This window comes from Dendrobium catenatum, unplaced genomic scaffold (assembly GCF_001605985.2).
Source record: "Dendrobium catenatum unplaced genomic scaffold, ASM160598v2 fragScaff_scaffold_1595, whole genome shotgun sequence".
NCBI lineage: Eukaryota > Viridiplantae > Streptophyta > Magnoliopsida > Asparagales > Orchidaceae > Dendrobium > Dendrobium catenatum.
The window spans coordinates 2264150-2289354 of NW_021320057.1; the positions used below are offsets into that span (position 1 = coordinate 2264150).

Here is a 25205-nt window from a genome sequence, read left to right on the forward strand (position 1 = left end):
AAAAGCTTTTTATTCAAATATTTAGGCTTCGTTCGGGATAGCTTTCATATTGCTTCCTAAAATGATTTTTTAGTATAAAATTTTCTAATTCATGATTTTTTTGTACTATAAAGCTGTTTTAGAAAGCAACAAAAAAATTGCCCCAAATGAAACCTTAGACTTCATTCCTGACATCTTTCTTACTATTTTTTAAAACAATTTTTCAATACAAAAAAACTCTTAAAAAATATTTTAGAAAGCAACAAAAAAATTTGTCCCAAATGAAACCTCAATATTTTGGGATCTTATAATTACAACAAATTTCATGCTCAATCAGATGAATTTTCTCGTGAAATATATATTCTTTATTCAAGCTATTAACAATTTAAATTTAATTAAATGAGTTATTACTTATGTTTGACTCACTTCTTTGGTGAGTATATCAAACTCAAAACTGTTCCTAAATCTTTGTGAAAAACCCAAGCATACCTATTAATTATAAAACTTAAAAAGTAGAAAACAAAAGTATTTTCTTTAATTTGTTTGAAAAAAATTACTCAAAATATAAATATTTGTTTTTGAATAAGATATGGCATACAATGAAGCATTTTACAAATTTTTTTCATATAAAAATAAAAAATCTCAACTATTTTAATTATTTTACAAAAAATAGAAATAATTTTATGTAAGTTTCATAATAATCATGCAACCTAGGGTTCTTTTATGACCACTGCAACTTTTTAAAATGAAGGAAGATCTCATCAACGGAGGTCCTTGCGTCATCTGCTCTTGTTTTCTGGATGACCTTGCGACCACCTGAACTTGAGGTATTTTTCCTTCATATATGAGGATCCATTTTATCCTATATCATTGAGCTATAGGATTGATCTGTTGTTGGTTTTTTAATCACATGAATCCTACTCCCCTTCCACCCACCATTTTTTGGTCTGGGTGTTTTTGTTTGTGGGGTCATTTTTACTTGTAATTGCTTTATAGTTGGCTTTTGTAATTTCTTTTCATTAATATAATGAACTGTCCCAAAATCTTAGCAAGAAAATTGTCTCAAACAAAAACTTAGTAAAAAATATATTTTTTAGATATTAAGGCCAATTAAATCAAACTCACACACGCATGATTCCATTTTAAAACCTCTTAGTTAATAATCAAAGCTCAAAATCAATATATAAAATAAGGTATGAAGTAAAAAATTATAAATATATATAGAAAAATTTTCAAAATTCTAAGCCGTTTTGAATGCAATTGAGATAGCTCCAATTTTTAGAAATCCCCGCTCCCTTGGTTACCTCCCTCCCGCTTCCCTCCCGTTCACACCAGAAACTAAAAAAATAATAATAAAAATGCCCCCAAACCCCTATAATACCTTTCTCCCTCGATTATTGACCTAGTTGCTTCACTTGCTCCGATGGCAACGGCGATAGATCTACCCTGCGACGGCAATGGCGTGTGCATGGTTTGCAAGAAAAAGGCGCCGGAGATAGAGGCGGTGACTTGCCGGACCTGCGCCACGCCGTGGCACGTGCCGTGCCTTTCCAACCCGCCGAAGAATCTCGCATCCATCGCAGAATGGCAGTGCCCGGACTGTTTTTTGCCTACCGACGGCGCTACGGCGTCCCTTCCAGCTGTGGCGGTCGGAGTAGGCGGGTCTTCGGGCAGTCTGATCGTTTCCATCCGGGCGATTGAGGCGGACGAGTCGCTGACGGAGCAGGAGAAGGCGAGGCGGCGGCAGGAGCTGATGAGTGGCGCAGCTGGGAAGGAAGGAAAGCAGAGGGAGGATGAGGAAGGTGTGAAAAAGAGTGGTGATGATAGCGATGTGCTTGGCTTGCTGGATGATAAGTTTAACTGCTCCTTCTGCATGCAACTGCCGGAACGGCCCGTCACCGTAAGCGCCAGAATATTTTCTTAGAAGACTTTTCTTGCTTAAAATTTTAATTATGTGGTGTTTCTGAATGATTGATTGTTTCATGTGGTCGTGATGTTTTTGTTTTAGCTTGCTTGTCCTCATTGTTGCAGCTGAGATGGTGATGTTTTGTCTTTGATGCAGTTGCATGTAATGAGAAGACTAAGGTTTTATTATATTCTGATGTTCGTTTGTATTGTTAAAGTTGGAAAGGGTTTCCAGAGGGATTTGCTGATATTAGTTAGGTCATATATGTTTTTCAAACCTTTTTTTCTCTAGTGCGGGATTCCATTAATTGTGAGTCATCTAGTTTTCTAGGCAGACATAGCTGGTTGAAGCTATAATCAAAGCGATCATATGTGTTGTCTCTCAGGTGGTTGTTGGTGCCGGATCTCGGTCAAAGCTTATCAGTCGTATCTCTATCATCAATATCATTTGACTTATCCGAACTTAAAGCTTGCCAGTCCAATTATGAGAATTTGTGGGCTAGTATCGAAGGATCTTTTGGTGCTTTTCATGTATCAGCATTTTGTGGCAGATGTCACGAGAGCTAAGGAGGTTATCGCAGATGAATACTAAGTGTCATTGGGGCCTAAAAGAACTCAATATTGGGTTTCGAAGCGGTCACCTGTTAGCATTTAACTTGAGCTTGAAGGACGAAAGGTAGAAGGGAAAGGAATTATCTTCTTAGACATTTTATGAAGACAATGAGTGGCAGAACTTTTACCTCCAAGTGAAAGAACTTGGGAAAGACAAGTATAAAAATAGTAAAACACTGTGAGACTGATGTAAAGGTATTTATGGGTAATTAGGAGGGCTTTTATCCCTTGATTTATTTATTTATCTTTCAACTTATCCCTTTGTTCAATGGATTGGATTTACTTTGGTGTGAGGAAAATAATTTAAGCCAATAAGTTGGAGATCAAGTAAGTACTTATGTATATTGTGTTTGAATATATTGGATTTGTCACATAACAATATGCAGATGAATGCATGACTTCAAGAGTTATAATTGGATGGTTGAAAAGAGAAATAATGCTATAATTTTTTTGTAATAAAATAATATCATTGAGATTTTATAAAATTGTAAGTTGATTGTCCGTGTTACATGAACCAAATTGACTAATCTAAAAATCTAAATCAAATTTATTAAATTGATTGATCTGGTTTGATTTGATTTATGTTTGACAATTTATTTAAATTAACTTATTTGGTTCAAGGTTTAAAATTGCGTAAATAAGCCTCGAGGCGATTTTCGTCCGTGAGGCGAGGCGTAAGTCTACTAGGCGGTCTGAGGCGTAAGCCTCACGGACGCAGAATTGCGTAAATGAGAATTTAAGAATTTTAGCAGGTAAATAATAGCAAGATTCTATCATACAATAAAAACATCTAAATGATATATAAAAATAGTAGAAAGTAAGAAAATAAATGTAATAAAATCATGTCCCAAAGTACAAAATCACAAAATATTAGTTTAACAAAACTCACAAAGTACAAAGAACATATAAAATACAATTATATTCCATCACTAAATGGGTCTTCAAGGGAATTTTCTTCTCCAATTGTATCTATGAATGACATATCATCATTATCTTCAATATGACTCACTTTTTTCTTCCTTGTTCAATAAGAGAAAAGATCATTATCATGTTAATTGCTCACTTTATATAAATATAATGCAATAGCATATAAGAAGTTATGGAATATCTTTACTTGATTGTTGTGCTGCAGAGCTAGTGGATGTGTGTGATGTGGTACTAGTGGATGTGCCCACTTGATCTGCTTCGCCCCTCAAGACATCCACACTTAGATCATCTAGCTGTAAGTCTGATAATGACAAATCTGTCTCATCATTTATGAACCACTCATTATCAGATGATACATCATCACACACCAACGGGTCATCATCATTCCTCAACCTCCTATATCTTAACCTCTTGTTGTGCATAATATATACGAGGGAGTTCATTCTGAGTGTTGATAGTCGATTTCTTTTCTTTGTTTGCACTTGACTATATGTACTCCAGTTTCGCTCACACCCAAAAGAAGAACAAGTGAGACCCAACACTCTTACAGCAAAACTCTATAACTCAGGGGTGGAATCACCAAATTGGATCCACCATTCAACTGTTTTTAAGAAGAAAAAAGATAATGAGAACTGAATAAAGTGTTTTGCATTTACCAAAATAACAATACCTGGAGACCGTTTGGTAATGGTTGATTTTGTTGCACTCAGACCAAAAAAATCCTCTTTATTCCGAAATAGAATAAGTTGTAAATCTGCAAGCTCCATATCTGTGTGCTCCGGTATTAGTCGTTCCATACTATGATACAAACTAAGCTTCACCTTCGGGTTTGAAGATTTCTTCTCTGAATATTGAAATTGAGGATTGAGATAATATGCCGTTGTATGTAGATGACGGTGTAACTGTACCTCCCACCGAGCATTAATGATATCCCAAATCTCTCTATAACTTGCCTCCTCTCCTCTCAAGTTGTGTGCAATCAACTCATTGACCTCATCCATAGCATTATAAATAAAACCCATAGTTGGTTTATTCTCAGCATCCACTAAACGTAGTACTTACACTAAGGGTCTCATGCTCAATATGGCATAGGTCACAGTAGCCCAAAATTTATCATTCAGAATTATCTTCTCGGCATCCACTAAGCGTAGTACTTACACTAAGGGTCTCATGCTCTTTATGTCAGACCATCCATCTGACATAATGGTAACACCAGTCTCAATCCATGTCCGTTTAATCTCATCAATGCTCCGCTCTGTGTTCTGCAACTCCTTCAAAATTCATGTTCACAACTCGTACATGGAAGGTGCCTTCAACCCTCTCCCATACAACTCTACAGATCGCAGCATATTGAAGTAGGCATGCGACGTAGCAACATTAAATGGTATGGCATTCTAAAAAAAAAAACCTGCCAATATCCATGCAAACCTGACGTTGACCCTCTCTAGTACCAGCCGCATGCATCATTTGTGCTTGTCCTCTATCCTTTTTTGGATTAGTCATATACTGATCCATAGGACCCCGTGCAACTCTGTTATGTATAGTGGAGAAAGAGCCCTTTCCACTCTTGCTCCCGAAGTAAGCACCATGTTCGACCATATCATCAAATTGCTCATGTTGTAAGTGTTTTGCCGTGGTACTTTTCTTCATGTAAGCAATAATTTCATCCTTCACCTTTTCCGGCACATTTGCACACGGTGCTACGTTTTTATGAGAGCATGATAAGTGTTCCTTCATGCGGGTAACTCCTCCAAAAATTGCATTTCAAATAAACATAACTCTTCTCTTCGCCGCCTATGTCAACTTGTACACTATATTTCCAAGAAGGGTCCCTCCGCAATGACGTATTCGTCTTTTCCTTGCATCTAACCATGTTTCTTAATGCAAGAATCCAAAAACACAAAATAATTCAAAAAATCAAAAACCCTAGATTTTCTTTTACTTGAAAAATCTAATCAAAAACTAAAAAAAATACCTAAAATCGATTGTGGACTTCTCCTAGAAGGCGGCCGAACACTTCAAGTTCGCCGGAGAGAGGCGGCGTCGGCGGCGGGAAGGGAGGCCGACCGTGCGGGATCCTCTCGGTTTCACGAACAAAGGCTTGCGGGAGGCATTTTTTCGGGAATAACCTAGAGCCGAACGGGTGAAGGGAAGAATATGGGTCATTTTAAGTAGGTGGGGCCAATTGGATGAGGCGTACGCCTCACCTATAATTGTGCAATTGAGGCGCGCCTCAAGCAAGGTGAGGCGTACACCTCTAACAGGATGAAAATTGCGTAAGCCTCGAGGCGTTTTTGGGGAGAATTGCCTTGAGGCGCGCATCTTGTTGTGCAATTTTAAACAGAGATTTGGTTTGAATTAGGTTTGAGATTTTATAAAATCAAAATGAATCAAACCAAATTGATAAAGCATAACACATAATTTACAACACTATAAATTGACTTCTTATGGCTAAACTAAACATAAATAGTGAACTTTAATCAAAATATTATACCAAACATCATAATGATTTTATGAGACCTTATAGATCTTTTAACTATTAATCAATTTAGAATATATTAAACAAATTAAATTAAAACAAATGATTGAAAAATATTTAAAATTGAAACCAATAATTTAATTAAAAAAAAAAGTTTTCTTTAATAGAAATTAAACCTAAATTGAACCAAACTAATCAATTCATGTTTGTTTGTTTTAGTTTATCATAATGATGATTTGGTTTTGGTTTTAATTATTAAACAATTTGATTTTGACTGGTTTTGCATTCTTTTCAAATTTGAAACAATGCAAAGATTTGTTTTACTGCATTACTTGGCTTATTATGTTAACTTATAATATTAGGTTAATGCTTTTAACAAGAGACGGACATGATTGTTTTGAATGAATAAAACCTATACTTTTATTTTAAGAGTAATATATGTGTACTTTAGGCTATAAAGTGGTGGTCTACTAGAGATGTAGAAGCCAAAGGGTGCGTTTATGTGCAATCGTGTATGTGTTTGTGAAAGGTATGCTTCCCACGAAAAAGATAGACAAAAACTAATTTGAATGGTTTGGATTTATCAGCTAGATGGTTTTGTGGAGTGGCACCTGAGTTGCACAGGGGAAAGGGTTGCTAGCACATCCTTGTTTGGTTTAATTTTAAGCGTTGGTTGGATTAGAACCAAATAGAACTTTGTAAAACCCCTAGTTACATGGATTTGATTGTTGAAAGTTCGAGAAGTCATTAAAAACTAAATTGAGTGTTATGGAAATTGCTTAATTGAATTTGTGATAAACCTTAGATGAGTATTGTGCGAAATGATTGTTATAAAGAGGTGATAGGAGTAACTTCAAGTAAAGATAAGGTGTTGGAAAACAAACTCTTGATGTTTGGGCACATAAAGTAGAGCTAAAGATGCTGAAATAAATTGGTTTGACTTAAATGTGAATTGATTACAAAGGACATGTGTTAACCAAAAGTTAATTGAACTAAAGTTTTGCATAATTAAAGGAGCATCTCTTTGAGCAATTGTTATGAGTGAATGGAGTAATAGGATTCATAAAGTTAATCCCAAGTAATTGGGATAAGAATATAGGCTATTGATAATGTTGACGTTGATGTTGAATCACATGCCTAATATGAACTTTGAATTAATATCATGAAAGTTCCCTGCTGATGAAGCATAGACTGTAAGCAAGCTCTTTAAAGTTAGATTTCTAGAGCAGATAGATGGTGCGCCATTATGAGGTCATAAATATGTGAATTACAGAACAAAAAAATTCAGTTTGATAACTCCTAATTGGAAAAATGTTTGACAAAGCTTGTCAGAGTCATAACAAATGAAGCTAGTTTCAATGCACTATATTTTCTACAAAATATAATTGAAGCATAGAATTGCTAATGCAAATTGTTCTACTTCCAATTCCAAAGGATTGTGATAATTTTTTTTCCTTCTATTTGTTTTTGTAATTGATGTAGATAGGGGGGGCTGTTGATGTGAGCCATGGCACATCAACAGCTCCCCCCCACCTCTGTCTACTTCGGTAATCCATGTGGTTTTGTGGAGTTTTAGGGAAGTTCCCTTTGAGCTAGGTGTAATTGGTTCAAAAACATCAACATGATGCAATTTAAACCCTTAATATTTCTTTTTAACCAAATGATACTATTATGATGAGGATATTCCTCAACATTACTATTCAAGAGCAACACAACAAGCCTTTATCTCACTATGTGGGGTCGGCTACATGAATCATTTTTCTCCATTATGCCCTGTTAAGAGCCAAATGCTCATCTAAATATAATAAAAAAATGTCATTTCTAATATTTTCTAACCAAATCTTTTTAGGTCTACCTCTATCTTTCTTAACATAAGTCAAAACTATTACATCTACTTTCCTAATTGGGTCATCAGAAGGCTGCCGTTTTGTGTGACCAAACCATCTATGGAAACTCTCTCTAATCTTATCTTCCACTGATGCTACTCCAACCTGTTCATGTATATGCTCAAGAGTAAAGCCACTCATCCATCTGAGTACTCTCATATACGCAACACTTAGCTTAATATTATGCTTGTCTTTTAATGGCCAACATTCTGCACCATAAAGCATTGCAGGTCTCACTACCATCTTATAGAATTTTTCCTTAAGTTTGAGAGAGACTTTTCTATCACACAACAAGCTTGATGCATTCCTCCACTTCAACCACCCAACTTGAATTTTACTAATAATATCCCCATCTATTTCACCATCACTTTGAACAATAGACCCAAGATACCTAAAACGTGTACTCTTATTAATGACTTGATCCCCCATAGTTACAATCCCATTACTAGATCTATTATTATTTATTACTAAAATTACACTCCACATATTCAATTTTAGATCTACTCAAACGAAAGCTTTTAGACTCTAAAGTTGACTTTCGTAATTCAAGTTTACCTTCAACTCTCTCTCTAGTCTTATCAACAAGAAGAATATCATCAGTAAAAAGCATACACCATGGTACAACCTCTTACAAATGTCTTGTGAGAACATCCATGACTAAAGGATCAAGTTTACCTTCAACTCCCCTCTAGTCTTATCAACAAGAAGAATATCATCAGCAAAAAGTATACACCATGGTACAACCTCTTGCAAATGTCTTGTGAGAACATCCATGACTAAAGGAAAAAAGATATGGGCTTAAGGTTGATCCTTGATGTAATGCAATAGAAATAGGAAAATACTTGATCAAGCCACCTTTTGTCTGAACACAAGTAATCGCTCTTGCATACATAGTAATGACTTGAATATAAGCATTATTAACCCTTTCTTATGTAACTCTCCAAAGCACTTCTCTTGGAATTTTATCATATTCTTTCTCTAAAACAATAAAAATCATATGTAGATCCTCCTTTTTCTCTCTATACTTCTCTATCAAACCTCAATAAATGTATACCTTTAATAGTAGACCTACCTGAAATGAATCCAAATTGATTCGACATTACTATTCACTAATTTAAAATTGTATTTATTTATCATTTAGTTGATATGAATCCTTATATTATGTCATCTATAATATTTACCGTATTGTTGTTGATGAAGTGAATTGAAACAATTAATGATTGTCCCCTAGGTTTGTTCATTCTCCAATAAGCTGTTACCATGGACAACACTAGTTTAGTATTAAGGATTTGTTCAACAGAATGTTCTAGGATTTTTCATTTTGACTCATAGTGGAAATGTCCTCATAAATGAAGTATTTTGCATTAAATGTGCCATCGTAGCCTCAAATAATGTTGCAAATAATAATGTCCATATTGTTGTTGATGAAGATCAATTCAAACAATTAAATTTCTGGCAATTAGATAACTTCATTATCTAAATTCTTACAATGGCAGCTCTCTCTGGTTTGGTACATAGGAATTGTACAGCTGTATGTTCATCTAGGGTTGTTTGTAGTGACTGTTTAGTTGTGAAAATATTTATGATTGAAGTAGTTTCCTTGAAGCTTCTTATTCACCTTATTTAGTTGGAAGTCTTATTATTTATTACATTTCTGTCTATCGGAATGCTGAATATTTTAATATAAACTCATGTCATCTAGTCTCTCTCCCTCTCTAAATTCTGACTGATCTGCTGGAGGCCAAAAGGCTTACTAAATTCGAATAGAAAACATGCTCTAAACTAGTAGAGTGACAATATGAGATGTCAACATAATGTCCTTTTTATTTCTCTCCGGTTTATAGGACTTTTTGAAACTGTTTTGATCTTTTTTGTGTTTTCTCCCTCTCATTGCAGACACCATGTGGCCATAATTTCTGTTTGAAGTGTTTCCAGAGATGGTTAGGACAAGGTAGGCACACTTGTGTGAAGTGCCGAGCTCCCATCCCACAAAAAATGGTCTCTCAGCCAAGAATTAATTCTGCACTTGTAGTTGCTATACGCATGGCAAAGACAGCAAAGCCCATGCCTGGCAACAAAACAAATGTTTATCATCACGTATGCAATGAAAACAGGCCCGAGAAAGCATTCACCACTGAAAGAGCGAAGAAATCTGGAAAAGCTAATGCTTGCAGTGGGCAAATCTTTGTAACAGTTCCTCCTGATCATTTTGGTCCTATTCTGGCAGAAAATGACCCCAAAAGGGGCAAAGGAGTGCTGGTAGGCGAGTTGTGGGAGGATAGGATGGAATGTAGGCAATGGGGTGCACATCTTCCTCATGTTGCTGGAATTGCCGGGCAGTCTGGATATGGTGCCCAGTCAGTTGCTCTTTCAGGAGGGTACGAAGATGACGAAGATCATGGAGAATGGTTCCTATATACTGGAAGGTAAATTAAACAAATCAGCATTCAAGTCATTGTGTAGGTTTTCCATGATTAATTTACTGAACACAATCTAAATGTTTTGATTACTTACCTTATCAACATTATGTGGTAATACTATTAAGTAGTTTTTCCTTTATTCTGCTGTCTTTCAGCTTTAATTCTACGTGTATGCCATCCTAATATTGATATTGTCATTCTTAGTTCTAATCAAATGGTTGTTTGTGTGTGTTATTTGCACTGAAATAGGTTTCTCGTTCCCAAGGAATCAGTATTATGTTGGTTTTCTGGTCATCATTCTTTCACAAGTTTTTTGTTTTTTGTTTTTGTATTATAAGTGACAATATTTTATTATGAGGGATTGAATCTTTGCTTGGAACAGTGGTGGAAGAGACCTAAGTGGAAATAAACGGACTAGTAAGGATCAGTCCTTCGACCAAAAGTTCGACAAGCTTAATGAAGCGCTGCGGGTTAGTTGCAAGAAGGGTTATCCTACTAGAGTTGTGAGGTAGGTGATGTGATTTTCTATAAGATAAAAACTCTCTGCTTGGCCATTGTTTTTTTACATTATTCCAAGTGTGTTTTGTAGTTAAATATTATGATGCATGTTTTTTTGGTCATTAATAACTATGTTTTTCTTTTCTTTTTATTTCATACTTCTTTTTTTTTTTAAATGGATTTCATGAGTTTTATTCAGGATCATAGAAATAAGTAAATGAATCTAATTCTTGGATTTCACATATTTTCATTTCAAGATTAATTTATTAAGAATAAAAATATTCTTTTTATGATTTTGGTGCAATTATGCATGTAATGCATTGTTTGTACATCAGCCTATCAGGTTCAGCATTGCCATGTTTATAGGAAGGTTCTTCATAATTGGTTGATTTGGAATGAAACTCATTTAATGATGTGATAAATTCCAGTTCAGAACACCATGGCAATCATGAATGGATTTTCATGAATATAACATGTATGCTCTATTGAACTACTTTCAGGGGTGTACATCTTGTATCTGCAAAAAATATCCCACAGCTGCATATGGTAGCCTGCTTTTTTTCCATAAAACTTCATATTAGCCTTTTTAGCTGTGTTAAAAGACATTTTTCTTCAATTTTTGGTATGCATGTGCTGAAATCTACAGCATGATGATCAATTTTTCTTGGTATTTTCTGAGGGATAATTTCTTGCATCTTTTTTTTTGGCTTCCAGATCCCATAAAGAGAAACGCTCTGCATATGCTCCTGAAACTGGTGTGCGTTATGATGGAATTTATAGGATTGAAAAATGCTGGCGGAAAGTTGGAATTCAGGTAGGGTCCTCTTTATTACATTGTGATAGTGTTTTCCTAGTACCCATGCTACATTCTTTCTTACCGCATGTAGTTATCCTTTTCTATTTTTATATGTTTCAGGGATTTAAAGTGTGCCGGTACCTTTTTGTTCGATGTGACAATGAGCCAGCTCCATGGACGAGGTTTTCAATTGCATTTTCCTACTATTTGGTTTTAATTCTGGCTAGTTCTTTCTGCTTGTTCAGTTGGTAAATTCTTAGAAATGAAAATATATGTAGTTCTCCAGCTAAATCATCATAATTGTGTGTGTGTGCATATATATATATATATATATCTTATCACACTCATGAATCACTTGATTTTCTAACAATGACTTATATTGATTATTTTATATTCACTTAAATTTTATAGTCCATGTAAAGCATTTGGGAATTATTATATTAGAAAAATATTTATAGTGAAAATTAATGACATAAGGTGGTTGACAATGATTATTTGGTTATCTACGACCAAGTGTAGAGAATGCATCACTTATTAGAGAGATAAAATTAGTGTTGAAGAATTACGAAAGAAAAGTTGTAGATTTATATGGTAATATAGATATAAGTTATTCATTTTTTTTTTGCAAAGATTAGGTTTCATATTTTAAGTATCCCTCAATGGAAATAAATGAAAAATAAGAATTTATAAAGATGACCCCAAGTTATTAGGATAGGCCTAATTATGCTGCTGCTGGTTTCTGCAGTTAGACATCACCCCGCCCCTATTGTATTGTTTTCTAGTTACTTAGGCCACAAATAGTCAAAGAAAGTATGCAGATTATTGCGCACACTTAGATAGAGGAGGCTGTAAGTATTAGTTGCTTTTTGACAAGTTGATGGCATCATTGCATCATAATAATAATTTTTTTTTTGCTATTTATTTACCTTAGGTTTTATTGATGCTTCTGAGTGCATATTGCAATGTATCCTCCAAGTTTGAATGCTTTGGGCCAAATACGTGTATTGATATATTAAACTGCTTGTATATACTTTGGTCAATAAGAAACACGAGAGAGCAAATTTCTACAAAGTTTTAACTTTTAGTTGGTTAATAGGATTGCTTCCATATTCTATGCATTCTCCCTTTTTATTATTTTAATGATTCGCTATGATACCAGCAGTACACTTCAAATAATAGTATTTTGAGTATATCATCATCCCTATCAAATCGATCTTTTCCCTCATATTATCATGTTATCTCTACTTATATTTTTGTTTTTTGTTTTCAGCCGACAATTTCTTATAATTATTTCATATTGTACTCATTTTTTTATTGGTTATGAAATTATGTTGAAAAAAAAAATCAGAAGCTATGATACTTACTTTATATAGGATTAATGAAGGTTAGGATTTTCTAGTGCCATTAATATGATGCATAGTATGCGTTTATGTAATAAAAAATCAAGGACTCATAGGTCATAAGTTATGAATCAATCAACAGCTCTTTTTAAATAAAAATTGACAATATCATTATTTAAACTCAATTGATACTTACATGATTGTAAATATTAGAGAATTTTACCAATAATTTAGAATTAAATAAACTTAACAATTAAACATTTTTTATTTCTAAAAATCAAATTTATGATCTATCATTTTTGACTAAAATTAAGGGACTTAAATTAGCCTACAATAACTTATGTAAATGAAATATGCAAGAGACCAAATTATCAAAGAAAAGTAGATCTCATGCTGATATGAGATGCATTATTCAATAATTTGATGGTCTTATTTATATTGTGCTTGAAAGAATCAAACATTCAATTTGCTCTTATAAATTTAAATTGGAAAAATAAGTTTTATTCAAGCTAAAAAAATTTAATTACATGTCTCAGAAGAACTATTAATAGTTTTTCGTTTTAGTTAATTGATAAGGTTGACATAGGGTCCACCTTATTTAAAATTTAAATAAAAATCTAATTTAATTTTAAATTTCCAAAAGAACCAATGACCATGACTTCAAATTTACAAAGCAACCTCACTTAGAAATCAGCTAAATATACGCAACTAGGAGATGGCCAAACAGATGCACCTCATTGGCTCATTTAAATCTCTTTTTCTTTTTATAAACTGAGGATAAATCCAAAATCTCCTAACCACACTTTACATCATGACGTGAATACCACAATTTTTTATTATTATTTTTTTTACTGAATAATATGAAAGACCACCACCTGAAAGGGAGCAAAGCCAACAGCCATACATCATTTAGTTGAATGGTTTCTATTTTCTACGGAGTAGTTAATCCATAGAGCTTCATTAAGACGAGGCAGCAAAATGTAGGTCCTCCATAAAAAAACTGTAAAATTTGAAGGGAATAGGAAACGTTCTTTGAATACTCTTGTGCTATAGATTATAGTGTTAAATTTTAAGAATCACTATTTGATAATGTTAAGGAAATAGTGTTTTCAGTGTAGCCGAGAGTTTATCATAAGATTATTTAATTTTAATCTTAAGTACTTGCTCTTTGATGCTTTTAATTATCTGATTTGGCAGTGATGAGAATGGTGACCGCCCAAGGCCGCTACCTGATATTAAGGAGCTGAAGCAGGCCACTGATATCACAGAAAGGAAAGAAGTGCCCGCATGGGATTACGATGTAAGTACAATTATGAAAGCTTCTTCTATCATCTCAATAGAAAAGAGCTTGTGATGTTTTCTTATACGAATACCTAAGCTAACTCCATTGCTGAAGTTTAGTTTTTCAGTTCAAGGATTTAGCTGGAGCAATGGAATTCTTTTCCCTGCATAAATTGTGAAAGTTTCTTTTTCAGCTTTCATTTAAAGTTAATTTGTATAGAGCTTATTATATTTATAAAGGTTTGTGAACTTGACCACCACATCTATTTCGTAACGCATCAGCACTCAATTACAAAACAATTGTAGTATACGTCAAATCCAAGATATTACACGTATGCAGCATTGTGGGCTCCGAAAATTCGGCCCCGGCCTCCCCGCCGCGCACTGATTGATTGTGCTTTTATTTGAGCGAGGGAGTTTTAACGAACTAAGTTCCGGGGTAAATTTTGGAAGGAAGATGGGTTTGTAGATAAAACACTACCCAGAGATTTCACCCTCATTTTGTGAGGACTTTATGATCTGAGTTCCGGTTTCCTATAGGCGCAAGCCCCTATAATTAATTACCCCTCCCGATAACGAGAGAGAACTTTCGATTAAGGCTAGTCGTCAATCAGATACGTAGATATACGTGCATCTGGCATATAGTAGTAGCAATGAGTTGAGATTGGAAGTAAGTCTGGATAATTTGGATAGAGTTTGTATTTTAAACAGAAATTGCACATCTTGCACTTAAAGCAGATGGTGGGGGAATAGGATGATAGACCCCTATCAAGATCCGCTGGTTTTCGTCGTCCGGCCATACGTGTTCTCTGGTCTACTTAGTTCAGAGGAGGTAGTCCAACCCAACCTGACAGAAGGATCCTTGTCGGCAGCCATGCAGTTGCTTCGTCCCAAGGGGACCTTGTAGACCGGGGTTGAATGTTTGTCTAGGAGACAAATTTGAATCCACCTTAGCTACAGAGGCTTGTGCTCTAATCGATCATATCCTATTGATCTATCTCAGGAATTTGAATGCCAATAAGGAGCGTAACTGTGCTGGCCCAATAAACGGTATTTTCAGTGGTGCCATTTAGCGGCAAAACCACTCGGTTCAGCGTAAACGGGCTGCCCATAACCGAGTATTTCGTGTGCTCATTTAGCAGCAAAACCACTCGGTTCAAGGGCCTCGGGTCGTCATACCGTTTTCCTGCGGTGTCAATTTGGCGCAAACACCCGCCGGTTAGGAGGACACGTACCCACGTCCTTACTGGCAGGAGATTGTTTGAGAATGGATCCTATGTATATTTTCGACTAGGCCATTTGAGCTCTTTGTGAGCTGAAGTTATATTTGAATTTGTCCACCTTCTGGCAAACTGTTGCGGAAGGGTGGACGAATTTTACTTTGAGTGGTTGATGATTTGGATTTTCAATTTTAAATATTTTGGTAATTTGGGATTTATGATTTGGATTTTTTGGAGTAATTTGGGGTGGCATTTGAAAATAGTGTGAACCCTCGGTTGAGAATAAGCAAATCAATGGGCCATCATCGGGGTGTTTTGGGGGTCATTTTCCATTTGTCTGATCGACCCTGTCAACTCGACAGCTATTGACTGAGGATCGAGTTTTGTAGGCTTTGTGCCTTTTGTTCATGAATTTTCTTTGTTGAAGCCTTGTAAGGCCGAAATATGAAGGATACAAAATAAGTATTCCGGTCAACTTTTGACTGCATATTTATCGATATCTCAACCCTGTCTAACTCCTATTTTATATACTTAGGAGGATCGGGTTTCGTAGGCTTCATGCCTTTTGTTTGTGAATTTTCTTGATTGTAGGCCTTGAAGGCTTAATATGAATGTATAAAATTAAATATTCCGGCAGACTCGTAGACCACGATATTCATCCAATGGGTTGAACCCTGTACTTCTATTGATTTACTTAGGAGGATCGGGTTCACAGGCTTTGGTGCCTTTTGTTATGAATTCTTTGATTTTTAGGTCTTGAAGGCCTAAATGAACGTATTTAAACAAATACATCGGTCGCTACAGTCGTAGTATTTTGAGTAGATCAGTTCGAATCTTGTCGATCTTCTATTGATCCGTATAGAAGAGATCGGTTTCGAACTTGAATTCACTTGTCAAACTGCGTATATGCATCCCTAGGCGTCACGTGTGTACCAATAGCACGCTCGCGGGGCCCATGCGGGTTATTTTATATGGATTTAGAGACGTACCCCATTGTGTCCTATGTGATATACAACTTGTGCACGTGTAGTGGGTATTTTAAAATATTTGTAGTTTGTGCATAGTTAACACTTGAATGCACAACATTTCCTTGAAGAGCTTAATACACTTCCTTCTGTCTGCTTGCATCAGTGTTTGCAAATCCGGTGGCGTTGCATTTGTACGATTGTAGACGATCTCTCGTTTGCTAGTCACGGAGTGTTGCAGCATCACGGTGGCGTGCATCTTAAGTGTTGATGATCCCCTTTCTCACTCTCACTCCCGGGGACGAGGACTGTTTCTGTGACTTTGGAGTCGTGCTTGAAGAGAACTCCCTTTGAGGTCGTCAGTGTAGTGGACTTGTCTATTTCCGGTGTCTGTGGGCATCCGAACTAATATCTCATAAATAATAGGACTAAGAAGACTAGCGACATCAGGCATGATTGAGTTCTAATTTGTTGACAAATTTCCTTTTCAATTCTGTCAGGGTGATGGCTTTTCGTACATCGGTTGCCTTTGTAACCCGGTAGTACTGAAGCACTTGATACCCACTGTTGGTATGTGATAACCGTACTTGTGTCCACAGTGATTCATGTATCTTACAATAGCACTGTCTGTTATCTACTACACAGATTGTGCGTTGTGCTTGTAGGGTCCCGTTGTATCTCACTACAACTTTTGGAAATGCTCGTAGAAGATCAGTGTCCTTGCATCACATCCACCTTCATCAATCATCAGGTGGTATTTGCTAATATACTTGTTTACAGGGGACGGTCTTTGACTGCTGGTCCTCTCAGTATTGTCATCTCAATCAGCAGGGCATTGTAGGGATTGTCGTAGGAGTGTTGCATTCAATCTTTCGTTTGCATCGAGATTTCATCTCCTCAACTACTGTAACATTGTTGTTTAGAAGCATTGGAACGACTGTGCATTAGACTTGATTTGTTCATTCATATCCAAAGCCCAGTTCATGTATTTACCTTGAACCAAGTCTAAAGGTTCAACTCATGCTTGAGTCTTGTGTGTGTTGTTCTTGAAAGTTCAAGTTCTTTATTCTCATATCAAATTTGGATCCAAACTTGAGTTCAATTTGAGTTCCCTACTCTCCACATCTGTTCCAATTTGAGTTCAAGTAGTGAGCTTGAGTGATCTTATTCAATTCATGTTTAGAGTTCATTTGAGTTTTGAGTTCTATGTTCGGGTCCCCTGATGTTGCACAGTCCGAGTTCAAAGACAAGTTCATGCTTTGTTCAAAGTCTTGCTGGGATTTTTGAAGTCCTTGCATTAAGTTCAGTTTCAATGTTCAAATTGATTTGAAATTGGGCTTCAGTTTGATTTTATTCTTTTTGAGTTGAACGCTTTAGAAATCATTTAGAATTTGTTCAAGTTTAGGTCCACCAAGTCCATTGTTCATCGTTATAGGTCCTCTGCTCCATTTTAGTTCAAGTTTCTGTACATTTCTGTTCAAGTACAGGTCTTCTATATTGTTGCCAAGAAGGTCTTCAAATTGTTCAAGTCTTTCGTATATTTCAGTGAAAATTTCGGCAGCACCCGCTTATCCCCTCGTTTGGGGAAAAATTGGGGAGCTGGGCCTTCCCACACGCTACTAGAGCGTGTATGGTAGGTATCCTTAGACCACCGCGGCCGTAGTAATTTTCATCCCACCACGCTATAAGAGCGTGTGATGGGGCCTTCAGCAGTACCCATACCAAACAGCAGTGACTCCCCCACCACGCTACAAGAGCGTGTATAGGGCTTCACCACCTCGTCGTATGCGTCGCACCGGGCTCCCTCCTACTGTGCTACAAGAGCGCGTATAGGTTGGTTCTCCGGTCCGCTGCAAACGTCGAAAAAGGGATTTCTGGAACATCATACCTTTGCGTAGCAGTCGTCGGCGGTGGTCGGTGTCGATGTCGAGGTCGAAGACCGTCCCCACCACGCTACAAGAGCGTGTATAGGGCTTACCCGCCTCGTCGTATGCTTCGCACCGGGCTCTCTCCTACCGCCTACAAGAGCGCGTATAGGTGGTTCTCCGGTCCGCTGCAAGCATCGAGAACAGGATTGGAGTTAGAAATTATACCTTGGAGTTCGGCGGTGGATGTCGACTGTGTCGGGTACGGAAATCGAGGCAAGGAAGGAAGCAAAGGGATTTTCCTTCTTTTCTTCTTCTTTTTTTTTACTTTATATATATATAATATATAATTTATATAAATATATATATATATATATATATATATTAATTAATATAATATAATTATAATAAATTTAATTAATGTAAAATTAATTGAATAATACTTTTAATTTAATTATTATTTAAATTACAATTAATTAAGATATAATTAATTTTTATTAAAATTAACTAAAATAATTAATTATAATTAATTTGTGATTAATTATAATTAATTAACTTTTAATTAAATTTAATAAAGCATAATTAATTAATGATAATTAATTAATAATTAATTAATTAAATTAAAATTAATTAAATTAACTTTAATTAAAATTAATTAGCTTAATTATAATACTTTTAATTAAAATTAAATATAAGTAATTAACTAAATTTAATTAAAAAATAATTATAATTAAATATATTTATTATAATAAAAATAAAAATTTTCTTAAACCTCTCGGTCCAGCGGTATTACGGGATTTGGCCGGAGTAGCGAGTGAAGGGGAGAAAGTTACCTTCACTGTCGGCGAGCCCCTGCTCTCGGCTCCGATCAAAATGACGTAACTTTCGATTCAATAGGAAGGGAAGGTCGTCGTCGGAGCCAAGTCGAACAGCAGCGACGGGGTCGAAGAAGCACGCGAAATGGAGAAAGTTATCTTCACGGTGAGCGAGCTCCGGTTCTTGCTTCCGATCCTAATGTCGTAACTTCCGATTCAGCAGGAAGTGTCGTCGAAGGAGCGAAGTCGATCAGCTAGGGAGGAGGCGGAGAAGCGACGCAAGGGAGAAAGTTATCTTCACTGCAAGCGAGCTCCCTGTTGCTTTCCGATCAAAATGTAGTAACTTCCGATCCGACGGGCAGAAGAGAGCGAGAGCGGGAGAGGGAGAGCGAGGGAATGAGAGGAAGAGGCCGAAGGCCTCTTTTCCTTGGCTCTTTAACGACGCGAGGTCGTGCGTCGTGGGAGAAATGTCTCGGACGTGTCTGCGACGTGCGGCTGCAGAGAGTAGGTAAGCATTTTTTTTTCTTTTTTTTTTGATCGTGTAGCAGGTCAACAAGCATGTAGTTGAAACATTCCGAAATGCTATTTACGCTTCCAATTAAAAAAAAAAAAAGGAAAAAAGCATATTTGCTTGTCCGACTTGTCCAACACACAAATTCTTAAATGATTAATTTTAAGTACTTAAGTTTTTAATTGTTCATGTTCTAATTTTATTTCTTTTAGCCATTCCTCTTCACACCTCACTTGAAACTGGATGGCAACCCCCACATATGGGGGAAATTTTTCTGTGCGGATTCTGGATAGGAAGAACTGTCCGGACATGTGAGTGTACACATTTTTTATAGACGGTGTGGTGTGTACACTCACAGTTCGGATGGTTTTTCCTGTCCGGACTCTACACGAAATAATTTCTCCACATATAGACATTGCAGTCCCACAACTATCCCATTGCTTCTCTCTCTCTCTCTCTCTCTCTCTCTCTCTTTAATTTAATTGTCATTTCTCTTTCATTTTTATGACATAATATTTATGAGAGGTTGGGTCATTTTCTAATATTTTTTGCACACTTAAATATCATATTTATTTTTCAAAATCCTTATAATATTAGAATTTTATGATTCATTTCACATTTTATTTGATTTGTGCAATTGTTATACAATGTTTTAAACTTTAAAATATATAAATTATATTATCATGTTGAAAGTGTATTCATATCCTATATATTTTTTTATAATAGGTGTGTTAGGCATTTGTTTGATGTTTGTATTTTGTACCCGTGCCTGTAGTGACTCATAGCTCTTTGATAGATAGTTTTATCGGAAATTTACATACATACCACTTTATAATATCCTATTTGTATATCTAACATCCAAAATTTTAATATTACATGCATACCACCTTATATTATTTAATATCAAATATATCACTTATATTTCTTTCTCACCACTCATATATTTCATTTCTATCACTCATATTTGATATAAAAATGAATTATGGGTGGTATGTATGTAATATTAAAATTTTAGATGTTAAATATGTAAATAGAGCAGTATAAGATGATATGTATGTAAATCTCCCTAGTTTTATTCTAATGTTGGCCTTCACCTTACTGTTTCTACGTGTGGGCCCGATCAAGCTTTATATTGATTTGCTAGGAAACACTTCCACATCTCATCTTTAAGTTACTGAGCTTTTCTCATTTTCTTTTCTTAGGAAAAGAATGGCTGGGGTTGGACTAAGTCTCCGCCAACAAGTAGAAAGATAATGGCCTCAGGAAATATTGATGAGAAAAATAGTGGGCGAAAAAGAAGGGTTAAAAACACCAGCGTGAGGGATAGGCTACTTAAAGGTATGCTTCTTTCTAGGACGTGAGTTTAAGAAAAAAAAAAAAACTTTTTCTTTGTTCTGAAAGTTCTGCCTCTATGACAAATTTACTTTTTTTTTTTTTTGCTCATACAATTTCACACTTCATAACACTATCTGAATAAGTTCGGTTCCATGTTGTAGAATTTAAATGTGAGATTTGCTCGAAGGTTATGACCTTTCCCCTCACAACACCATGTGCTCACAATTTCTGCAAGAAATGTTTACTGGATGCATATGATAACCAATCTTTCATAAGGGAGAGGACAAGTGGAGGCAGGACCCTTAGGGCCCAAAAGATAGTCAAAAAGTGCCCTTCGTGTACAGTTGACATTAGTGACTATTTGCAAAATCCGCAGGTATGTCCATACGTGCTTGCTTTGTGAATATTTCTGCCATCTGCATAATTTCTCCATGATGCGGCCAAATTAACCTTCTTTGCAGGGTTGTCAATTTGAGTTATAGGCTGTGTTTGGATATGACCTTTACACAAATTTGGGTAATAAGAACCCAATATGGTTATTAAATGGGTAATCTGAATCATCAATTTATGAAAAATAATTAAGTTGTGATGGATTAGTGTTAACCCAATTCGAAATGAACATGACAACTGAAAAAAAATAACAAAAAATTAAATGAGTACATTATGAAAAAAAGAAGAATTTACATGCATACCATAGATTTTTTTATGTATTTGCATATTTTATACTTAAATATCTTTATATTTATAAAATATCATATTATTTAAACCAATTGTATATATGCATGAAAATTTTTATTTTACTTTAGATGAACCATTAGTAATGATACTTTCGGTGTAATTTTGAGATTGGTGTATTTTATGAGTTAAATATAAATATTTAAATCATTATATATCTCATCTACAATTGATCTTCATCCTTAATATACTTCACTTTGAACTAAATCCTTACTATTATTTATTTGTTTGGCTAACTTAATACATATGTCTTTCGCCCTCCTTCGTATCTAATTTATTATGTTAATTTTATTACTTTTAATAATATTATTATTTATTACGTCATCTGGTTCGACCCCGGTTCGACCCCGGTTCAACCGGTCGAATAGATTGAATCATGAACCTCTCATTCTTCCGGTTTATTGTCCGGTCCTGTTTTCACAACCTTGCTAAAATCAATCACATTTATTGAAGAGTTTATAAAAATATCTCATTTACTTTTGTTGAATATCTTCTTATAGTAAAAGCATTTTTTTTATCTTCATCCTTAAAATATACTTCACTTGAACTAAATCCTTATTATTATTTATTTGTTTGGCTAACTTAATACATATGTCTTTCGCCCTCCTTGGTATCTAATTTATTATATTAAAAGTTAAAATATTTGCATTGCATATTGCTTTCTTAGACTCATTTTGGGCCTCTTTATATCTTTCCCAATTTTATATATATAATTTTTTTGGTATGCATGCAAATGCCTTTCCCCAAAAAAAAAAAAAAGGAAGCAAGCAATTAATTCATTAGCTTTTGGTTGACTCTATTCCAACTTTGTTTTTGGATCATATAAGTTGAGTTGAATTTGACTTAAAATCTTAATGGCTTAGTAACACTCTGCTTCCTATTATTTATGGTGTTGATTGAAGAAGATGAATAACAGCACCAATGCGCAATTCTGACCAGTCTCTATTGCCTCTGGCAGGTGAACAGAGAACTCATGGATTTGATTGATTCACTCCATCAGAAGATCAAGGAAGAGAACGCAGACAGCGGTGAGGATGAAAATATCAAGAAAGACAATACTGATGAGGATGAGAATGCGAAACAGAATACTGAAATTAGTGATGAAAAATTTGGTGGTAAGCCTGAAACCCTTACAGAAGAAATGAAATCAATTGAGTTCCAGCAGCTCGAAAAGAAGAGGAAACAACTGTAGAGCTGATAAACGAGAAAACAACTTTTAAAAAAGGGCTACGTCATTTATCTGCATTTCACAGCAAAAAAAAAAAAAGGCTCAAAATGATCTGATGCAATTTATGTAAAATCTTGTAAGGTTTATGTTGTTTTCTTATATTTTATATATTTTCAGCTTAAGGGTAGGTTTATGCTCATATCATTGCTATTTTCAATGTGGGACTAATATATCTCTTTCTTTCTATGGAGTGCACTATAAGGGATGGTTGTAAGGAATTCCTATTTTGGAAGTTTTTGTTGGTGTACATATTTAAGTTTTTATTTGGTGTATGTAATGCATGCCACTGTATATTATGCTCAAAATATATAGGGGGATTTACATAGGAATCACCTTAAAACTTTGTATGTACATAATAGCACATTTTTTTTTTTTGCAAATAACACCTACATTTTTTTTGTAATGGTATAAATTTAACATTGTAACATGTTTGCTACCTTCAAGTTAATTCCTTGTTTATGTATGTTTATGCTCATTTAGGTTTAGGGGTGTCAATTTTTGACACGACCCGAACCCGACCCGAAAAAATTTGGGTTCAGGTCAACCTGAACCCGAAATGGGTCGGGTTCGGGTTGAACAAATCAACCCGTTTTAAAAATCGGGTCGGGTTCGGGTTGAACAAGCAACTCGAAATTGACTCGAAAGTGACACGAAAACTCATATTTGACCCGAAAATGGAAATTGATTCGTTTTTTATCTGATTTTGACCTAAAAATCGAATATTAACTCGATTTTTGATCCGAAAACTAGCAATTTTAGGTTAATTTTGGGTCATTCGTGTCGGGTCGGGTTGACCCGGATCCGAATCGGGTCGGTTCGGGTTTGGAAACCTGACCCGTTTTTAAAAAAGGGTTGGGTTCGGGTTGACTCGTACAGTGTCGGGTCAGTTCTGGGTTCGACCCGCTGACCCGAATTGACACCCCTATTTAGGCTTTGTTTGGGACAATAATATTATTTTTTAAAGTGTTCTTTTAGGAAATAAAAATTTTTTAAATTAAAATTTTTTGTATTAAAAAGTTGTTTTAAAAAGAAAAAAATTCAAATGAAGCCTTAATTGTGCTTGATATATATGAGATGTTATCGCCTACAAATATGCACATAGTAAGTGTGTTAGTAGGGGTGTTAAAATGGATTGTGGGTTGATGGGTTAGGTTTAGGTTTTACTCAGAGTTGATGGGTTGAAAATGTTAACCTAAAATTGACTCATTAATAATTGGAATGATCTAAAAATTTGACTTGTTAATTTGTTTTAGCTAAAAAATTTTTAGAACCTATTAATTTTAAATTTTAAGATATTTGATAAAAAAAATAAGAAAATTTTACCCTTAAGTAAAAAAAAGTTTAAGAAAAAAAAAAAAGATATGAAAGGAGTTATTTTAAGATAAGAATGAGATTTGAATTCAAAATTAAAAGGTACAAGATAATGTAATGTGAGTTGATAAAATATGTTAGGTTATTTTATCATTTTTTATTTTATAGTTTTAAGCAATGCTTAAAAAATCAGATCGAACATGTTGGTTTAATTGGTTTAATCATGAATCGGCCGGCTGGTTCGCGTTTGCTTCAAAACCACTATTGCATAGAACCAACTCAAAACTTCTCGAACCAACAGTTTGATTGTTGAACCGTAAAATTATCCTGGTTTTTGATAACCTGCCGGTTCATCCGCGGAACAATTTGAGATGTTTGGTGAAGATCGGACGGCTCATATCTTTTTGAAGGGGAAGCTTATATGAAACATAAGAAATAAAAAATCCTACCATTCATTCAACATATCGTATTTGTTCGTGTATCTTCTTCCTGTCGGGCAACCGTCGCTGTCTCATGTTCATTCGTTCGCAGATTCTCCTGCTTGTTTGCAAAGCTAACATTGAACTGAAGGCTTCCTCTCGGGCTCAACCCCTCCCCTCCAACCCAATGTGAATTTTTCACCTCTATGGTTCCCATCTATGTCTCCTTCTAGTTCATTCGACGTCTTAAGTTAACCTTGCCATTCATTTGACATCTCTTGCTCGTTTGTTGTGGTTTCTTAAACCAATATTAAACATGTTTTAACTTTAAATTAACCTTAATTTAATTATTTCCACATGAATTGAATGGCTTGTTAAGTTTAACTCAGAGTTTTGGCCATCTTCAAGATGCAATTAAGTTATGGTAAATGGATTAGGTTGGGTTACCCCAACTTGTATTAGATTCTTAACATCTTAAAAAAGCTCCACAAGACATGGCTAAAATCACTTTGGCCATTTCGTTAGGTTAAACCTAATTGATAAGTGTAGGTTTTTAAATAGGTTCAATTGACCTATTTGGTAAAAAAGGTCAAACCTATGGTCAAATTTAGTTGAGATGTTTGGCTCATGTTAAATTCATCATATGCAAGGTCCTTGTCTATTTTATTAGATCAACTT

At 35.2% G+C, this 25205-nt stretch overlaps 1 protein-coding gene across 1 annotated transcript; it reads left to right on the plus strand.

Moving 5' to 3' along the window:
- Window positions 1–1244: 1244 nt before the first annotated feature.
- LOC110113851 (E3 ubiquitin-protein ligase ORTHRUS 2) lies at window positions 1245–23060 on the plus strand. Its single transcript, XM_020846561.2, has 9 exons — window positions 1245–1879; window positions 9685–10214; window positions 10591–10716; window positions 11421–11520; window positions 11623–11684; window positions 14040–14142; window positions 20702–20837; window positions 20996–21210; window positions 22528–23060. The coding sequence occupies exons 1-9, from the start codon at window positions 1403–1405 to the stop codon at window positions 22759–22761; spliced, it is 1983 nt and encodes a 660-aa protein (XP_020702220.1). The 5' UTR covers window positions 1245–1402; the 3' UTR covers window positions 22762–23060.
- Window positions 23061–25205: the final 2145 nt, after the last annotated feature.